The following is a 19453-nucleotide window of genomic DNA, read 5'->3' on the forward strand; positions in this document are numbered from 1 at the left end:
GCGCAGGGTAGCAGGAAACTCTCCGCACACTCACCGGACCTGGGCTAGGACTGGGTCTTGCGATTTCTTTTTAGGGACTAAAAAGTTTTCATTACATAAAATTATATATGGAAGCTCATTATATGAAATAAAGAATGGCTTCTGTGGCTAAATGAGGCTGGCTTATCTCACAAGTCCTGAATCTCTACAGAATCCCTAGAAATACATGCAGGGTGTAGCCTAAAAACAAATGATTATGTGATACTGTGGGCACTCAGAGGAAAGAATATCTGAACTATGGAACTGGAAAACGTTAAAGGGAGTAGAAGGGAGTGGTAACTACATGAAGAATCATTTCTCAACCTAGGCCCATTTTTCAAATGAAGAGCCACACAAAAAATTTAAAAACTAAGGATAGCTTCAGAAATCTTTTCCTTTCTCATTAATATGGCTTGACATATGAAAAAAAATCTAAAAATGTTTAATAGTCTGGTTCTTGTGTAATTGGGGAAAGAATTTCTTCTTTCTTCCTATTCATGTCATTTTACATTTTATTATAAAATATTATGTTTCAATATACTGGAAATCTACTAACCAGTTTTTAACCTGTCTAATTCCTATTTGACATTATTAGAATTCTCATTAATGGTAAAGACATATGAAATTTTATTAATCTAATACTATATCAGATTTTACTCCTCTTTCATCATAATAAAGAATAAATGGCCCATTCAACATTTACTTCCTACCTTGTTTAACTGGTTGAACTCTATTCCGAAGTGATTTGGCTTTCCCTGGGTCATGGGTATTTCCACTTTGGCTATATCCACTGAAGCTTGATGAAGAAAATGGCCCATCCAGTTCATCATCAAGGAGATACTGTGAAATTCCTTCAGCAGCATCTGAAACTTGCATTTTAAAAGGTTATAATGTTAAAATAATTTTGCCTTGCTAGAAAAGTTAAGCTGCTTTTGAGACATCTTGTTTATTTTACTTTAAGCAAGATGCTCCAAGAGGATCCCACAAGACTTATGTTGGCAAATATATAGATGAGGGCTCTGAGAGGCTATGGACATTAAAATTCTAAACTTTTTCTAGTCTAACAAAGAAACCAAATAACATGGCTAATGTTACCCAACCACACAAAGAGAGCGAACAGAAATGGGAATAAACTACTACAAGTTTTTAAAAATGTAGATCTATTGTCTTTGTACTATATACCATACAACCTCTTCTACAGGGTTACTATCAAGATAAAACAGATAGCAACAAAAAGACATATTTACCAGGAGATGAGAAAGGAGAACTAGTCCTAGCATAAGACACTGAGGTATTCTGGTCATTTTTAGGTTGCAACTTCATTTGTTTCTGTTTCCCTTTTGGACTATGAGTAAAAACATATCACGATGAGTATATTTTCTGTTAGTAACACATTACAACACAAAATTTAATAAAACATACTTAAACTGACCAAAATGGAAATTTTTGTGTAATGCTTCACATTTAAGTGAAATGCTTAAAATTGATATTTTGACAAAGATAAAACTTTAAATCAATAAATGAAAAACAAGGTTTCATAGTAGTAAAATTCACATAAATAGTACTTTTTGTTATTAACTTTTCTTAGATATGGACAATTATGGAAGAAGTAGATTTCTTAAAATTTTCTGAAACTATAAAGTGAGAAATGAAGTAATACACAGAAAATGATTTCAAAACAAAAACACTGAATCAGTGTAATATACCTAGGAGCTCTGCTACTAGACAATGAACTACTGCTGCTTCTTAGGCGTTTTCTGTACCGTGGCCTTCTCCTCTTCTGATTTTGGATCGCTGATTTATACTCAGAAATGATATTTGTAATATGATTTTCAAATAAGGCAGATAATCGCAGTGTCATGCTGTAGACCTGAAAAAGTTGAAGTTACAATCTTTATCAGTTGCTTTATATATAAGTAGAACATGCCCGGACCATAGTCACTATTCATATAGAGTGAAAAACTGGAAAAAACCTACGTCAGTGGTTAAAAAATGTAAAATAATGATCCGAAGGATGTGATGAAAAGTATTTTTTCAAAGTCATGATAAATAACAAAAAAGGCCTTACAATATGCAAACTGCTATTATAAACAAAATATGGACATATGCAAGTATATAGGGAATACAGAAATTATGTAAGTATATATATTAAATATGAACTATACATAAAATGATGGATTTTTGCTTTGTTCTTTATACTTCTATTTCCCAAACTTTCTACGACCTTTCTATGCCTGTAATCCCAGTACTTAGGAGGCTGAGGCAGCAGGATTGTAGCAAGTTCAAGACCATCCTGAACTACAAAGTGAGCTCTAGGACAGCCTAAACTGCATAGCAAAGCACTTTTTTGCTGTAGTTTCTCTGGCAGTTCTAAGTATTACTAAAAAGTAAAAATGCAGCAGATAGGAGAAGAAAGAGCTGCTTAATTTCAGAGTCATTATGTTAAATGTATCTTCATAACAATCTACATTCCAGAGACTCAAATATTAGGAACTATGTTAGATCTGCAATATGTATTTGCTTATTAATTTTAAAATTCCCTAAAGAGGCTTGGGGATATCGCTCAGTAGAATAAGCACTTGCCTGGCAAGCTCAGGGTTCAATCCCTGGTACTGCAATAAATAAATAAATAAATAAATAAATAAATCTGCTTAAAGAAAATTGCCTGAAGTCAACTTGGGTGCCCCTGTGATCCATTCACCCTCCACACACATGAGAATTTTGGGAGACATTCTACATCTAAACTGAGGGGATTTGACTGACCTTGTCAGATAAAAACGTTACATTTCTTCTTATATAGGTCTTGCTTTATCTTGGTCTTAACCATCCAGCAGAAAAGTATAATAACAAGGTATGAAAAGTAAAGCCATATAAATATGCTGAGTTGTAAAGGGCTCAAGTCAACAACTTGTGACACTGCCAGTCCCACAGATAACCCACTACTATTATGGACTACTGGAGCATATTGGATTATTTTGCTGAATTCATGTACCTAAAATATTTAAATGACAATGGTATACCCATCTCTGACAAAACTAAACAAAAAAGGGGAATATGACAATGGTATACCCATCTGACAAAACTAAACAAAAGGGGAAGGACCATTTTGTATCTGTATATACAAAATAGTTAGGATAGATATACAGCTACTTTCTCTTAATTCAATGAGAAGAAAGATTTATACTAATAGTGTTTGGACAGGATATCATGTCTTCATCTTGTACTATGAATAACCACTACGAAGACAATAATATGAAATGTATTAATAATTGAAATTTTCCTATTAATTGGTTTTGAAACTGTCTCATTGCTGTTTATTAATAAAATTAATTTTAAAAAAAGAAAATTGCCTGTTATATAATTACACTTCGATAATAAAACCACAGAACATTGTTTCACATACCCTTGATTTTTTATTAGAGGTATAAGCTTTGGAAGTGCTGAATATTTGGCGAACATCCTTACAAAATTCCAGAGGACTAACATAGTTCCCTGCTTCCAAAATTTCTTTCACAGTGCTGAAGTCCATACGGGTTTCCATAACACCTTGATGATCCTAAGAAAGAATAATGTGTTAAATATAAATACTTAAACTAAAAATAATATTAAATAATCTAATGGAACTGAGATTTACACTGCATACTGATATGAGATAAACATTGATTCTCAATCTGACACCGATCTTCTCACACTCCAAATCATCTTTTTTTTTTTTTTCTGGAACCGGGGATTGAACTCAGGCCTTTACGCTTGCTAGGCAAGTGCTTGTTCTACTGATCCATCTCCCCGGCCCCTCCCAAACCATCTTTTGTTGGTTTCTGAAAAGAGTAGGACCTTGGGGAGAGGCTTAGCACTTACACTGCAGTCAATAACCATAATTAAAATCTATACTCATTGTGTTTGTTTTGTTTTGTGTTTTTTTTTTTTGGTTGTTTGGTTTGGTCTTTACACAGGATCTGACTATGTAATTTAGGCTGGCCTTCAACTTATTTTGTAGCCCAGACTGGCCTCTTTACTTGTGGATGCTTGTGCCTTAAGCCTCTTGAGTAGTGGTATTATAGGCGTGTGCCACCATGCCTCGTTCATTGCCTTCATTTGTACAGTCTATAATAAGGGATTTCATTTTTTGTATAAAGGTTGATGTAAATTCTGACATGCTAGCAAACTGTGTTACTGGCAGTAGAAGAGGTATTATTCAAGCAGAATTAAGTAACTATACTCCACAAATTATTGCATTATTTCCAAGCTTATTAGGTACAAGGACACTTTAAAGTGTCATGAACTGAGATTCAAAGTCAAATTCGCCTTGTTTGTGTCTCTCTTTGTTTACAGGGGTTTGAACTCAGGATCATGTGCTTCCCAGGCCAGGCACTTATGCCACTGAGCTATATCCCTGGCACCTCTCCTTTGAATTTTTATCAATGTGACAGTTTTGTTTCATCTAAAATCTTTTTTGTCTGATAGGTTCAGAAAGTCGTTTGATTTTTCTAAGGAGAGAGGAAAGACCTCATTTTACCTTACTTCTTTGAAATTTAATTAAAATTTTCCTAGGCTTACTACAATATGCAATGTATTAATTATTGTAATTGTCCTACTAACCTGTTCTGAAACTATCTCATTGCTACTTCTTTTTCAAAAAAATTATTTAAAAAAAAAGATTTTCCTAGGCTTTCTACATTAAATAGTATATGAAATGCATTATCTCAATATATAATTTTTGCAATGAAAACCACAGTCAACATTAGATTTCTCATCCTACTTAAAATCATTAAGTAACATTTCCCTCAAAAAAGGGCAGAGCCATAAGACCAGACAAAAGGGTATTATAAAAAAATACTTTTAAAGTATGAAAAAGCAAAACTGTACCTAAACGTTCCATTTTCTTAAATCATAAAAAAGTGTATTGCAATACATTATGGCTTATGAAGCACTCATATTTTTCTAAACAAAAAATATCAGAACTTGTGTAATATTACCAAAAAAAAAAAAAGATTTAGCCTGCATGCTGAATGAAGTCCCAATTGGAATAAACAGCTGCAGTACAAACATACACATGTCACATGCTGTTTTCTGTTTTGCAACAGTACGTAGCTTCAGATTTAGGTATCAAATCATCCAAATGGATGTCACAAAGAGGAATCTTGAGAACATGTTGATTTAAAATAATAAGAACCAAAAAAGAACAAAAATTTAAAATACAATTAGAAGGCAGTTTTAATAAATTATGAAGGTTTGTGTACAAACGAAGATATCTTCTCCCCGCAACCCCCCAGTACCAAGGATTGAACTTGAGACCTTGCGCTTGCCATGCAGGCACTTATGCTGCTGAGCTCTATCTCCAGCCCAAACATGGATATTTTAAAAATAAAACAAACAAACAAACAGTGTCTTTTGAGAGATGACTGGGGGCTACCTCAGGAAGAGCTGTATCATGTTGTCCTTCTGGAACACTCAACTCTGAAGATTCGCCCTCTTCCTCTTGATGGGCCTACACAAATAAAGAGCAGGTATTGTATTTCCAGACCGCTACAACAAAATATCATGACTTGCAATACAACTTTGGTTGAAGGGTCAAAGATTCACACATAGAAATTATATTTAGTTGCCTGTACTTTAAGGTGAATGAGATTAGTATTCATAACTTTTCTCTACTATGAAAAACACTAGACTAATTTATTCTACCCAAATATTCTATAAGCAAAACAAACAAATAGTGCTTATTTAAATATTATTTGGAACTAAAATCTGTGAATACAGAGAGACATACTGATGTGTACTAAGTTGAAAAGATGGTCTCATTTCTGAAACACTGCTGTTCCTTTTCTCTGAAAAAGAACAGATTTGATATCTAAAAAGTAATTCAACATATACAGTAATTCCATTTACTACAAGAGTGATCCTATACTACAAGTTTTCATACTTTTATCTTTTTTGAAAAGGGATGTTGGTCTGGTGGTCACCCCAAGTGACAGAAGTGGTAACATATTTAGGAACAATTTCACTAGCACTGACATATATCACCAATTTTCAGTGTATAAAAGTGTATTAGAAATAAAACATTAAATATCTCAACAGCAGAAAGGAGTAGCAAAATATTTTGATTCAGTGTCATTTACTACTATATATAATATGTCCATGACAGACATTTTAAAAAGTCATAACTAATTATACAAGTCACTTTTACAATGTAAAGATACCCAAGAAAGGAAGGAAAGGAAAATTACCCTTAACTACATGTTAACATGGACACTTATGGGCAGTTGGTGATTATTTAAACAAGTGTGTGCTTACTGAGTAAGAAAGGGAATCTGCTGGTTGTCGAAATGGTTCTGAATCTTCCCGTTCATAAATGAGGCTCAATAGTTCTTTGCACTGTTTTTTCCAAGCATCAGGATTACACCTTAAGGACTGCCTTCTGCCTCGACATTTAACCTATAGATTTTAATAGAATTATATGTATGAGGTCTTTCTTTAAGTCTTCGTGGACTTTCTCATGTGCACCTAATGTTAAAATATTTGTTTTGAGAGCAATGCTGTAATTCAAAAGTTTTAGTTAAAATTAAACAGTGTGGAAACAAATAAGCAAAAAGAAATGGATATTATATTTATGAAGATAGCAAGAAATCTAGCATTCGGGATTTTAATTTTTAGAAAATCCAAACACATAAAGTACAAAGAGTCAAATGCATTTTCATCTACAAGGTTAACAGATACATTGCCTTAACAGTGGCTGGCAATAAGTTCACTTGCCAAGGGTGCCATAATTTTCTCCAAACAACATACACATTTTTAATAAATACTGTGGTAATGATAAATTCTAGTTTTTACCATTTCAAGTGTTTCATCATGATCTCTTTCAGTAAAGATTTCAAAAGATATTTTCCTCCTATAGAATAACTATGTGTAATTATGACAGAGAGATGTGCAGAAAAGATTTAACGTAATAGTTTGTTACCTTCAGCAGAGGCTTCAATTAAAAGATTGGTCCATGATTGGCATTTAGAAATTTGGTACTAGAACTGTTTGCTAAACTATAAAAGTGACTTACTGTAAGACAGTATAAGAAATGTCATTTAGGCTGAATGCCTGTTTTCTTAATAGAAATCTGGAATCGGTATATGCTAGGCAGAGTGCCTAGATAACCAGCCCCTAACAAGTCTTAGGTACTAGATCTCCAATCACACACTTTACTCCATTTTCATTGCTGTGTGAGAGTATAGTGCATGGTCCTTTATAAGAGAGAGAAAGTGTAGCAAAACCTAAACATGAATTCCTCCGTGTTACACTTATGTCTTTCTCTGGATTATCAAACTATGTATTTTCACTTTCTTGCTGTAATTTTTTTTATTTTTTGCAGTACTGGGGATTGAACTCAGGACCCTGCGCTAGCCAGGTAAGCACTAATTCTACTGAGCTATCTCCCTGGCCCTTGTAATAAATTTTAGTGATCAGTACAACTAAAATTATACTCAGCCATAGAATAGAGTCTAACTACATTTCCATATGCAGCGTCTACTCTTTAAGATCCATGATATAGGGAGACTTGAGTTTCTCAGGAGTCCACTTATCTACTTACCCTTCTTCCAGATGAAGTACCAGGACCATCTGAATCTACATCAATAATTTCTATATCCTGAGTGAAAAGAGGAGAGTGGAAGATGTTAAGTTACATTCAAATTGTTATGAATGATATAAATATTTACAAGTCAAATGAAACAATCGTGAGTAAATTTTCTTCATTAGAACAGCAGGACAAAGACCTTTGCCAATATGCTACATACAAATTACAAAATGTGCTAGGAAAAAATAACTACACAAAGTCTTGCTTCAAATTTGAATAGGAGGGTGCCAGGGAGATGGCTCAGTAGAATAAGCACTTGCCTGGCAAGCATAAGGGCCTGAGTTTAATCCCTGGTTCCACCAAAAAAAAAAAAAAATTGAATAGGAAATGAGGAAAAGGGTAGCCATTGTTATCTGCTTAGGTTTATATCTAATTGCTAGTAATTTATTTATTTATTTATATTTTAGGGAAGGGTCTATAGGGTATTTGGAGTCTCACTACTAGATCAGAGCCTGCTGATAGCATCTCAAGAGCTGGGATTACAGGTGTGCACCACCACGCCCAGTCTCAATTGCTGTCTCAGCCTGCCCCAGGGGCAGGGCCAGCAGAGCAGGCCCAGGAATACAACCCCCAGCCCCTGCGCCTACTTGCAGGTGCTTTAATCCACTGCTAATTGCTAGTATTTTAAAAGAAACTTATTATATTGATACTCATCAATGTGTTGAGCTGCATCTTACTCTAATTTTCTATTCTAAAACAACTAGTGCTAGTCTTGGAAGAAACTGTCTTATTACATTAAACTTTTGTGTTAAATACATTCATAGTAAAGGTCAAAGATAATACAAGAAATGTGAACAAGATTTCCTGGGTTTCAAAGGGCCATTATCTAATTGGTATATGCTTTCGTTATTAAAGCTACATACACAGTATTTAGCTCCAGTAAAACAATGCTTTACAGTCAGATGCACTTTTATAATAGAATAGAAACATTCAAGATTGACCATTCTAGACATTAACAATTTAAACAAAATAAACATGAAAATATCTCATACAACTGCAACAAGATCTAGCACATTTGAGTCTTTATCCATGGGATGAACTGTTCTCCAGTGCAGATGTTCGATTATTCATTACTATTTCAGCTTATCTTGGTTTTGGTATCTATCATAACATCTTTTTTTTTAGCGGAACTGGGGATTGAACTCAGGCCCTTACGCTTGCCAGGGAAGTGCTTATTCCACTGAGCCATCTTGTCAAACAAGGCTTTATGTGAATTATAGACATGGATGGGTAGAGAAATCAAGCATGTAAAGGTTTACTGAGAACACTCATTTCATTTGCAAAATATTGGTTTTTGTAAATTTCCTTAAATAAAAGAGGTGAAAATGCTATAAAACTATGAAATATTCAGATTTTCAAATCTTTAGTTTTAAAATGTATGTAATAGTTTACAATGTATAGAAAATACAGTCCCTTTTGATGTTACTGACATTACTGATAAAGTCCCTTCTCTGTGTGCAAAACCATCTTTGAAAATATTGAATTCTTTGTCTTTTCTTTTAACAGCTGGAAAATAAAGTATTGATTTCTTATCATCAAAAGCCACTGAGTCACGTAGAGTGACCGGACACCTTTCTCTAAATTTCCTACTATTACATTTTTGGCATATTCCATCTGGGCAGAGACCAAAGAAATTAATATAAAAAGATGCAAATGTTCAGCTAACATCCTAAAATCTTTTATTGCTCATAATCAATTGAAAATTTACATGTAGCACCTACTATATTTCAAATAAGCAAGAAATTCACTCTATTCAGGATGCTATAATTCTTACCTCTTCTGCATCAGTACTGTTTAGTTCTTCTGCTTTAATTTTATTGTAAGTATCCAGTATATCATTACAACTTTGATCTCTAAAAAACAAGTCAAAGTACATTTAAATAACTTAAAAATCTGAAATTAGTCTCATTAAAACATGAAACTACTTCTTACCCAATAAATCGAAGTAAAATGTCAGTTACAATTTTGGCTGCTTTAACTATAGGACTATCTGGCTCATTGAAAGTCCTAGCATTATGCTCAATGTAGCGTACCTCCCACATTAATGCTGATATTCTCCTATGAGAAAAAAACACTGTTAGAGTTAGTTGACACATTTAACTTATACTATAGAAACATACAATATATAATAACTAGGCACTAAACCATAATATGTCAAAGGTGTTGAACTACGTAAATATGACAATATGTATGTATGAGGCTGTGTGCAAAAAAGGCACGGTTTCAATTCTGCATTTGAGACACAGGGAAGAATTTTGAACCCATAGACTGCCTAATGAAACTTGAAATAGGAATAACTAAGGACATTGTAGGGAGTGTAATGTGACAAACCCAATAAAAATATTTGGTAACGTTAGCATAATGTCTAGTTTTCAGGGGAAGAGTCATGAAGAGCAAAAAAATTGTAAAAAATGACAGTATTTTCCCTACTTATAATATACATTACTAAATTGGACAATATATATTAAAAAATGTATTCAACTCTCAGTTATAAGAAGTAGATTAATCAGTTTATGGAATACCATGATTCTGGTGAGGTAGAGTTAGATGACAGTGAAACCAAACTGACCCCAAAAACCCTCTCAACCAAAACCATGAAAAAACTGAATTGAATATGTGTGTGTGTGTGTGTGTGTGTGTGTGTGTGTATATATATTAGAACTTGCAATTTAATTAACGGTTACATAACTTCTCAAAGAGGATATAAAGATGCTCCATGTCTCTGTAGCATCTTAATCAAAAATCCATAAACCATTTAAATTATCTTTAATAAAAGAAAGCTAATTGTACTTTTCTCATTATACACAAACTGTGCTCCCTATATTTTACTTTCTTCTACCCTCCTTTTTTATGTTAAAGAGGAAAAAAGATAAACATAACAAACAGTTTCAAAACAGGTTAGCAGGACAATTACAAGTTGATACACTGCTTATTGTGGTCTTCATAGTAATTATTCAGAGTAGAAGATAAAAGGCATGATATCTTGCCTATACGACCCTCTTTTAATCCTGAAAGATAATTTACTGAATAAAGAAATTTAATTTCTTGAAATGAGTAAGTCTGTAGAAGATCACTTTATCTTATGAAAATGTAAACTCAAAAAAGTATGCAAGAGCCATAGAACAATGAATTTTATAATAAACAATAAAATTAAATAAACAAACCTGTAAAAACGATTTTCAAGTCTCCGCCTGATAGTATTGAGGTCAGTTGGATAAGCAACTACAGTACAGTACAAGGGGTAGGCACTGAGATCCACTGGAACAGCAAAAGGGCTGGCAAAATCTACAAAATTACCAAGATTCAAAAAGTAGTTAAAGAAGATACTAACACTTTGTGGTAATGAATATTCACACGGGAATAAGGAGAACTGATATACTACATTTCTAAAACAATGACACACTTAGGTAAATACAAGGTTATTCTTTTTATTAGAACATAATATCTATGTATCATTGACAATACACTGATTCAAAATCAGGTAAAATGAAAAAATAAAGGAATACTGTGGGCAAAGAAGACAGTTCAGCAGCATAAGCAACGTGCCTAGCAAGTGCAAGCTCTAGAGCTGGATTTCGTATACCAAAAAAAAAAAAGAAAGAAAGAAAAGAAAAGAAGAAAAGAAAAGAAGGAATATTGTGTTTATCTTCAGAACTCTATGTGCTTCCTGAACAACTTCCAAATTTCTGAAGTAACACATTTTAGGAAATTATTAACTATTAATGTGGGTGAAATATATTACTCGGTTACTATCTTTACCAAGAAACCCATAAAAAATCAGAGGGAGGCTCAGTAAATAACTAGGGAGTCAAAATGAATCAAAAAATTAAAAGATACTTATAGGCCCTCCTTCACTATTAGACCCCAACCCCACCCCAAGTACTGATAATTCATCAGCCATTACATTACCCAACCATAAAATGACATTAATATTAAAACAGATATGCTTGGCTGATAACTCTAAAGATGCTTCTTACATTCAGTTTCTAAAATGTGCATGTATTTAACAATTTTATCATAGTATTGTCATGAAAAATAAAGATGTTTACATAAAAGGGCCGGGGAGATGGCTCAGTAGGATAAGCGCTTGACTGGCAAATGCAAGGATCTGAGTTCAATCCCGGGTTCCGCCCAAAAAAAAAATAGAATTTTACATAAAAAAGGAACCACTATGTCTCTTCAGTTGAAAATTAAGTATAGAGTGACAAGTTACATTTCCTCTTGTAGAACCTCAAAAGTATCCCTATTTTGCTGGCTCCCATCTCTCCTCCTAGTATTTTTCACACTGATCATACCCAGGGAAAGAAGGTGGTTGATGCCCTGAATAACTCGTTCACACTCCTCATCTCTGGAATGAGCACCCCATTCTCCTTCCTGCGGCTTGTATAGCAAAGCAGTCAATTCCTCCTGAGACACAGGAACACCTGCACCAACTTCATCCGGGAAGGCAGCTAGGTGAAACATGACAGTTTAGAAATAATCAGTTCGCAATATTACATTATTTTACTTGTAAAAGAAGTGTAATTCATGTTTAAAGAATATTTACTTCCTTCTGGAATTGGCTCCATATCCCAGGGGCTCATCTTTTCTCTCTCATTATTGTCCCAGCTATTAAAAAACAAGATGAAAATCAAATTCACAAGCATTTGTTTCAGATACTAGCATAATTTCCATGACCTCCTCAGAGTGAAATTTGTAAAGTGGTAACATAATATTCAATAAAGTACAACTTTACTTACATAAAAATAATACAAAACTACTTATAAGAAAACACAGACCACCAAGAAACTTATAGAGCAGTAAGTCTAATCTTACTAGTTTATTTTTTTTGTTCCAATGAAGCATATATTCAAGCTCTGGGGATATAGGTCAATGGCAAGAGCACCTGCCTGGCAACTACAAGGTCCTGAGTTCAATTCCTGGTACCGGAGGAAGAGAGGAAGGGAGGGAGGGCATCGAGGGAGGGAAGGAAGGAAAGAAAGAGAGAAAGAGACAAAGAAAGAAAGAAAGAAAGAGAGAGAGAGAGAGAGAGAGAGAGAGAGAGAGAAGAAAAGAAAAGAAAAGAGGAGAGGCTAAATAAGCATAAATTTAACATTGAGCTAAGGAGAGAACAAGAAGATAATTTGGGAAGTACCTTTCAGGTGGAGAGATTACTTAACTCATCGAGTTTTAATTCACTTTTATCCTAACAGCTTAAATATTAAATAAAGCATTTCCAAAATTTTATTACTTTTTTTTTGGTGGTACTGGAGGTTGATCTTGCCAGGCAAAGCACTTATGCCACTGAGTTATATCCCTGGCCCCAATTATATTACTTTTTTTTGTATTTTTAGGGAAGGGTCTACAGGGTGTTCAGGGTCTCACTACTAGATCTGACTCATAATGATCCACCTGTTTACAGCCTCCCAAGAGCTGGGATTACAGGTGCGTGCCACCACACTCAATCTCAATTGCCTTCTCAGCACTCCCTGGGGGCAAGGCTGGCATGGCAGGTCCAGGGATCGACCCCTGGACCCTGCGCTTTAATCCACTGAGCTATTTGGCTGGCCTAAATTTGATTACTTTCACTCTGCAATATTGAGACTGTAAAAATTAATCTTCTCAAAATATACAGTTTTTTCTTTCTTCTTTAAGAAGTTTCATTTATAAAGATTTTCCAACTCTGGGAATTCAAGAATTAAAGTAAATATACATAAAAATAGCACCACAAAATATAATGCAGTCATTCTGTCTAGAATCCATATTACTAAATAAAAGACTAGGTACCAATATTAACTGCTATATTCAGCTTTTAAAAATTGCTTTAAAGATTAAATTTATTTCAGTATCCTCCAATAAAAATGATTTTAGTCATTATCTAAAACAGAAATACTTCAGAGAAAATGTAAATAAAGGAGGGGTAAATGCATTCAGTTCCTTTTTAGCATCAAATTATTCCAACAGGTACTAGGGATTACTTTCTTCTGGGTACATGTATTCTACGACTAGTAACTCAGATAAAAATTATTATTCTTGGTAGGATCTACTCAGAAGCCATATAATACTAATGTATTCCATAAAGCATAAAAGACCATAAATGTCCCTGGCAAGTGCAAAGGACTGAGTTCAATCCCTGGTTCCACAAAAAAAAAAAAAAAAAAAAAAAAAGACCATAAATGTACTTACTGAACACTATAACACTGGAAAGAGCTATCAGGATATTCTGGTTGAAAAGGCTGCTGACTCTCCACAGTTCCAAACCACCAGGCATCATCTATTATGCTGCGGAATCGATCACCTATAATGTTGTTGAAAATTCTTAAAAAAGTACTCTTGTTGATATCAGATCTTAAACCGTACATTTGACCCTCTTCAAATATTTTGATTTCCAAGTGGTACAAATCTAAAATACGTATTTCTATGTCTTCTTACATAAATACTAGCATGTTGATTTCCACCAGTTATTGAGGATTGTCATGAAACATACTTCGTACTATATGGCATGTACGTTAAAGTCTTTCTTTTCCTTTTAGCTTCTTTTCCTTTAAAAAATTTCTGACAAGTTGAGTATCCTTTATCTAAAATGTTTGGGGCCAGAAACTTTACAAATTTAGAGTTTCAGATTTTGGAACATTTGCATAGATGTTACTATTTGAACATTCCTAACCCAAAAACCTAAAATATGATATGCCTCACGTTGCTCAGTGTCTTGGATTTTGGAGTTTAGAGATTCTCAGTCTGTACCAATGTTCTGCCTTTAAATAGGCAGAACAAATTGAAACCACCATGAATAAAAAATATTTCTTATACATCAGAAAATTTAAAAATACTAATAAGGAACATCTACATTAAGTACCACAAATGTGTTGCCTATGCATTAACCCCCATCTTGTGCATATCAACCTTATACAGGTATACTAATACAATTCCCATTTTCAAGGTAAAAGAAGTAAATATTGACAAGTAAAAGTTTTGCCATGGCCCAATAGCTAGTAAGTGACAGAGTAAGGCCTCCATGGCAGGCTGTGAGGCCCAATCCTTCCAAAATTATGTCTTTGCTATGGTCACATAATCATTATGTTGCTTTTCCCAATTACAGAAAGAACAAAAACAAAAAGAGACACAGACAAATAATACACAGAGGACAGAAGAAGAATGGTTAAAGGAGGAAAGAAAAGGAAGAGAAACAGGAAGGCAGATTCTTCAATGGTATGTTTAAGATCCAAGTATAAATTAAAGATAAAACAAAATTTGAGAATTCTCAATGTAAATTGTATACTATTTGCAGAAGGCTGAGAGATTAAATGAGTCATACCCTGTGGAGGGTATGTGCCCACATCTGCAATGGATGCCTGGTACTGCAAGTAGTACTGCAGTTGAACACTGCACCATTGTTCATTGGTATTAGTGAACTACGAATATCGCAAAGTAAGGATGCTTAAGTCCACAATGGCATAGTACTTGCATACAACCTACGCACACCTTTCTACACACTTTATGTCATCTCTAATACATAATAGAAATGATATGTAAATAGCTGTTGTCCTACATTGTTTAAGGAACAATGAGAACAAAATCTTAAATGCTTAGCATAGATGTAATTTTTAAAAATATCTTGGGTCCACGTTTGGTTGAATGCATAGATTCTGATTTATGCTACAAACATAGTTATAATAAAGTTTAATTTATAAATTAAATACAGTAAAACTAGCAAAAACTAATAATAAGAAAAGAACAATTATTAAAATGTACTCAATAAGGTCAGGCATGGTGGCACACTTCTATAACTCCAGCACTCAGGACGCTGAGGCAGGAGGATCATTACAAGTTTGAAAGAAGCCTGGGCTGCAAAGTGAGCTCAAGGCCAACATGAACTGCAGAGCAACACTTTCAAAAACACACACACAAAAATGTGTAAATGTACTCTTTTTAAAATTTTATTTGTTTGATAGAGGGTCTGGTTACATAGTTCAGACTCATAGTGATCCTCCTGTCTACCTCAGCCTCACCAGTGCTGGGATTATAGGCATGTACCACCATGCCTGGTTTCAGGGTCGGCTGTGTCTGGGGTTCTGGGGCCATACTGCATGGAGTATCAGAAATTGGACCTGCGTCCTTGAGCTTGCCAGGCAGGCGCTTAGACTGCCAAACTATCTCCCCAGCCTAAATGTGGACTCTTAAAGTATCTTATTTTATTATATTCATCCTTATTCTTGTGATGATGTGAGATAATAGTGTCTAATGATGAGATGAAGTAAGGTAAATAGGTAACTATGTAAGGGTTACCTAAACTCAAGCACTGTGATATTCAAGACAGTTGAGACCACTCAGCTAAGTGACTAACAGGCAGGTGGTGTAGCATGGATACACTAGACACTGGGACGAATCACATCATTGGTAAGATGAAACAGGACTATGTAGTATTTCATTACATTATTCAGAAAATCATGAAGTTTGAATCTGTTCAACTGTTTTATTTTTGCAATTTTGCATTTTATGTTTTCTAACTTCAGCTGACAATAAGCCAACAAACCCATGGAAAGTGAAACTTCATAATGAAAAGAAACTTGAAATTTCAATAAAATGTGCTCAAAATCATGTAACTGTAACTGAAAAACAAATTTTAAGTTTTGTAGCTGGACTGACAGCTTGGTCTGATTAAATATTAAAATAGTTTCTGTTAAATCAGAGTTAAAACATTCCCTACTTCTACCTTAACAGTGGCAATTCTATACTTACCAATCTGCCAGTTCCTTTCTTTGGCTTCATTATAAAACTGATGTAGCACAAGAAAATCAATGACATCTGGCATGTCATGATACCTGTGCAGAAAATAAAGTAAATAAATGAAAATCAATTTAAGATGTAACAATGTTTGATACTACATATCCAAGGATGTATGTTTAATGTGAAATGCTGAAGCAAAATTTTATAAACACCACAATCCCTAGAAAGGTTTTCACATAAATCCTATCTGGTCTGACCTACTGAGGGGTACCTGTCTACTAGTATATCCTACTAACTTATCTATTTAATAACAGACATAATACAGTGTATTTCTTTTTTGATATAGGTACTTGTTATATACTTCAGGTTGTCTTATGCTTCTTTCTGATGTTTTTGCCTTATTCTCCCTCCTGCAATGTTTATAAGCATGTAATACCTCGCCCAGCTAAAAATAAAGGTTTTTAAGCTTACATAATAATTGATATCCTTTCATGTCTTTAGATATTAAATTCAACTTTAAGAAAACAAGCCATCCGTTTACTATTCTTTTTTTTTTTTTTGGCAGAACCAGGGATTGAACTCAGGTCCTTGCACTTGCCAGGGAAGCGCTTATTCCACTGATCCATCTCCCCGGCCCCTGTTTACTGTTCTTAACAGAAATAAAAGCCACTACATTTTCAAGAAGTGGTAGTAACTTATATGTGGTAGCCTGCTATCTGCTGACATGTACTAAATTAAAATCTAAATGAATTAAAGATCCAAATATTAAAACAGAAGTGCTTAATCTGCTAGACAATAAAGCAGGTAAAAATCTGAAGACACAAGCATAGGCGAATACTTTCTAAGCACATCCCAAATTGCACAGTCATCAAGAATCAATATATGACAGCATGCCAAATTACTTCTGCATGGGAAAGGAAATCCTTGCCCTAACCCTCGCACTAATGCTGTGCTGCCTTGCCAATGTGGTCAACTTGTTACACCCAGCTGAACTGAACTAGCATGGTGCTGGGTATGCAAGGCCCACCTGAGGACTGTTGCCAGCAACAGAAGAGGTAGAACTGAGAAGCTGTTGGGAAGCTGTTAGGGAAGATATTTGCAAGCTGTTGGGGGAGCTGCTGTTTCTCTTGGGCTATTCTGCTGGGGGAAAACCTTGTCATGCTGGCTTTCCTAGTGAACCTGGCTCTTCTCTTTGGAGCAGGAGCTCTGGAAGTTGGTGTCACTGAGAATAGCTATGGTTTACTTTGGGGGAGCTCTGGTCCTCACTCTGAGGATCATTTCCTGGATTCAGAGAGGAAGATGGTACACTGCTCAGCCTCCTGGAGAAGCTTGTCATGTTTTCTTTCCTGAGAGGAACTATGTTTTCATTACTGCGATAGGAGCTTGAGACCTCACTGTTGCTGAGGGTGACTGTAGCACTTTTCGGGGGAGCTCTGGTTATCTTGAGCTTTGCTTCCTGACTCCAGTGCAGATATCTCAGCCTGGTAGCACAGATCATTCATCCCGCTGGCACAGACTTTCTAGCTTCCACCACTCACTTTTGGGCCTTCTCAACACAGATCAGTGAAGAGGGCCTGCCTGTGGCATTGCCCTGAGCTCTAGGCCTCCAGCTGGACTCATGTAGGATATTATTGTAGGTTCTAGGTCCTCAGCTGGATTCTTTGGTCTTTAGTGTGTGAACAGATTTGCTTCACTCTCTTTTTGTGTATGATTCTTTGAATAACTACTATAAACAATCTTTTTTCAAAAATTTATTTATTATTTGTGTGTGTGTGTGTGTGTGTGTGTGTGTGGCCAGCTCAGCCCACCAGGAGGCAGGGCTGGCTGGCATGTGGTGCTGGGGGATTGAACCGCGGTCCCTGTGCTTTGTTAAGCTTGTTCTAAGTAGGTGCTTTAGAGCACTGAGCCATCTTGCCAGCCCTATAAACAATCTTATAAAACATGTGTCCTATATTATATCATTCCCCTTGCAAAACTGCAAACAATGACATTATGTTTTTTGATTGTTCATTATCTTGAGAAAATATTCACATATTTCCATTTTCATTTCATATGTTCATGGATCAATTTAGTGATCTACCCATTCTCTCTCTCTCTCTCTCTCTCTCTCTCTCTCTCTCTCTCTCACACACACACACACACACACACACACACACACACAAATACTAAACTGGGAAACAAAATAATCATTATACTTTTGTCTTTATAACTTTAAACCCTTTAACTCTACTAGTGTGTATTCTCCTTCCCTAAGTCTATTATTTTGCATTGTATACAATCGGTATTAAAACATATACACACATACACATGCACACAGAGAACCATAGATAGTTACTTACTTAATGGAAAAAGACTCTCCGGTCATTTTGCCTGAAATGGGATCCAGAAATGCAAGCTTCAAGCAACATAGCGTAGGTGGTCCAACCTCATATTTGATTCCTACAATCTTAACAAACTCTTGCTCCTATTCATGAAAATACCAATAAGTTACTTGCTATATAAGTAAATGTCTACTGTTCATATGTTTATTTAAAATTATGAATTATCTGAGCATTTACAAAATGCTAAGTGTCAAACATACTAAGACATAGCTCTTAACCCACTTATTAGTAGGGTACTTTGGGGCTTAGGGTTCCAAACCAAGGACAAGTATCAGAATACCTTGAGAAAACTTTTCAGTGTTGATGTACCTAAACCTACTATTAGAAAATCTAATTGTATACACCTGGGGGGCAGCTAGGGCACATATTCGTGGTTTTTTTTTTTTCAGAACCGGGGATTGAACTCAGATCCTTGCGTTTGCCAGTCAAGTGCTTATCCTACTGAGCCATCTCCCCGGCCCCTAAGGGCACATATTCTTTAAAAAAAGGAATTATGTATTGTATGTGTCTAGTCCCTTAGGAGAAACACAGTATGTAAGCAAACAAGTATATATGATGTGTATATACATATTATTTTGGAATGCCCCCGTATCATGAGATAACAACCTTGCTCATTAATTAATTATTAGTCACAATTAGAGACCAAGACTGATCCTTGCAGACTCAGGATATTGTACCACCCACAATTTCATAGAAACACAGAGCTAAGAAAAAAATAAGTAAATAA

General features: G+C 34.9%; 1 protein-coding gene across 1 annotated transcript in view; it reads right to left on the reverse strand.

Moving 5' to 3' along the window:
• Brwd3 (bromodomain and WD repeat domain containing 3) overlaps window positions 1-19453 on the reverse strand; it is a 157435-nt gene that overhangs the window by 12799 nt on the left and 125183 nt on the right. The window contains exons 26-40 of the mRNA XM_004638809.2: window positions 18685-18809; window positions 16358-16440; window positions 13805-13916; window positions 12186-12247; window positions 11935-12090; window positions 10804-10924; window positions 9572-9697; window positions 9414-9492; window positions 7595-7651; window positions 6310-6450; window positions 5432-5506; window positions 3422-3574; window positions 1725-1888; window positions 1266-1363; window positions 729-887 (exon numbers count right to left, since the gene is read on the reverse strand). Of these exons, the coding sequence (XP_004638866.1) occupies window positions 729-887; window positions 1266-1363; window positions 1725-1888; window positions 3422-3574; window positions 5432-5506; window positions 6310-6450; window positions 7595-7651; window positions 9414-9492; window positions 9572-9697; window positions 10804-10924; window positions 11935-12090; window positions 12186-12247; window positions 13805-13916; window positions 16358-16440; window positions 18685-18809 (1711 nt within the window). The remainder of the gene's footprint in view (window positions 1-728; window positions 888-1265; window positions 1364-1724; window positions 1889-3421; window positions 3575-5431; window positions 5507-6309; window positions 6451-7594; window positions 7652-9413; window positions 9493-9571; window positions 9698-10803; window positions 10925-11934; window positions 12091-12185; window positions 12248-13804; window positions 13917-16357; window positions 16441-18684; window positions 18810-19453) is intronic.

Source organism: Octodon degus, unplaced genomic scaffold, assembly GCF_000260255.1.
Source record: "Octodon degus isolate 3935 unplaced genomic scaffold, OctDeg1.0 scaffold00103, whole genome shotgun sequence".
Lineage (NCBI taxonomy): Eukaryota > Metazoa > Chordata > Mammalia > Rodentia > Octodontidae > Octodon > Octodon degus.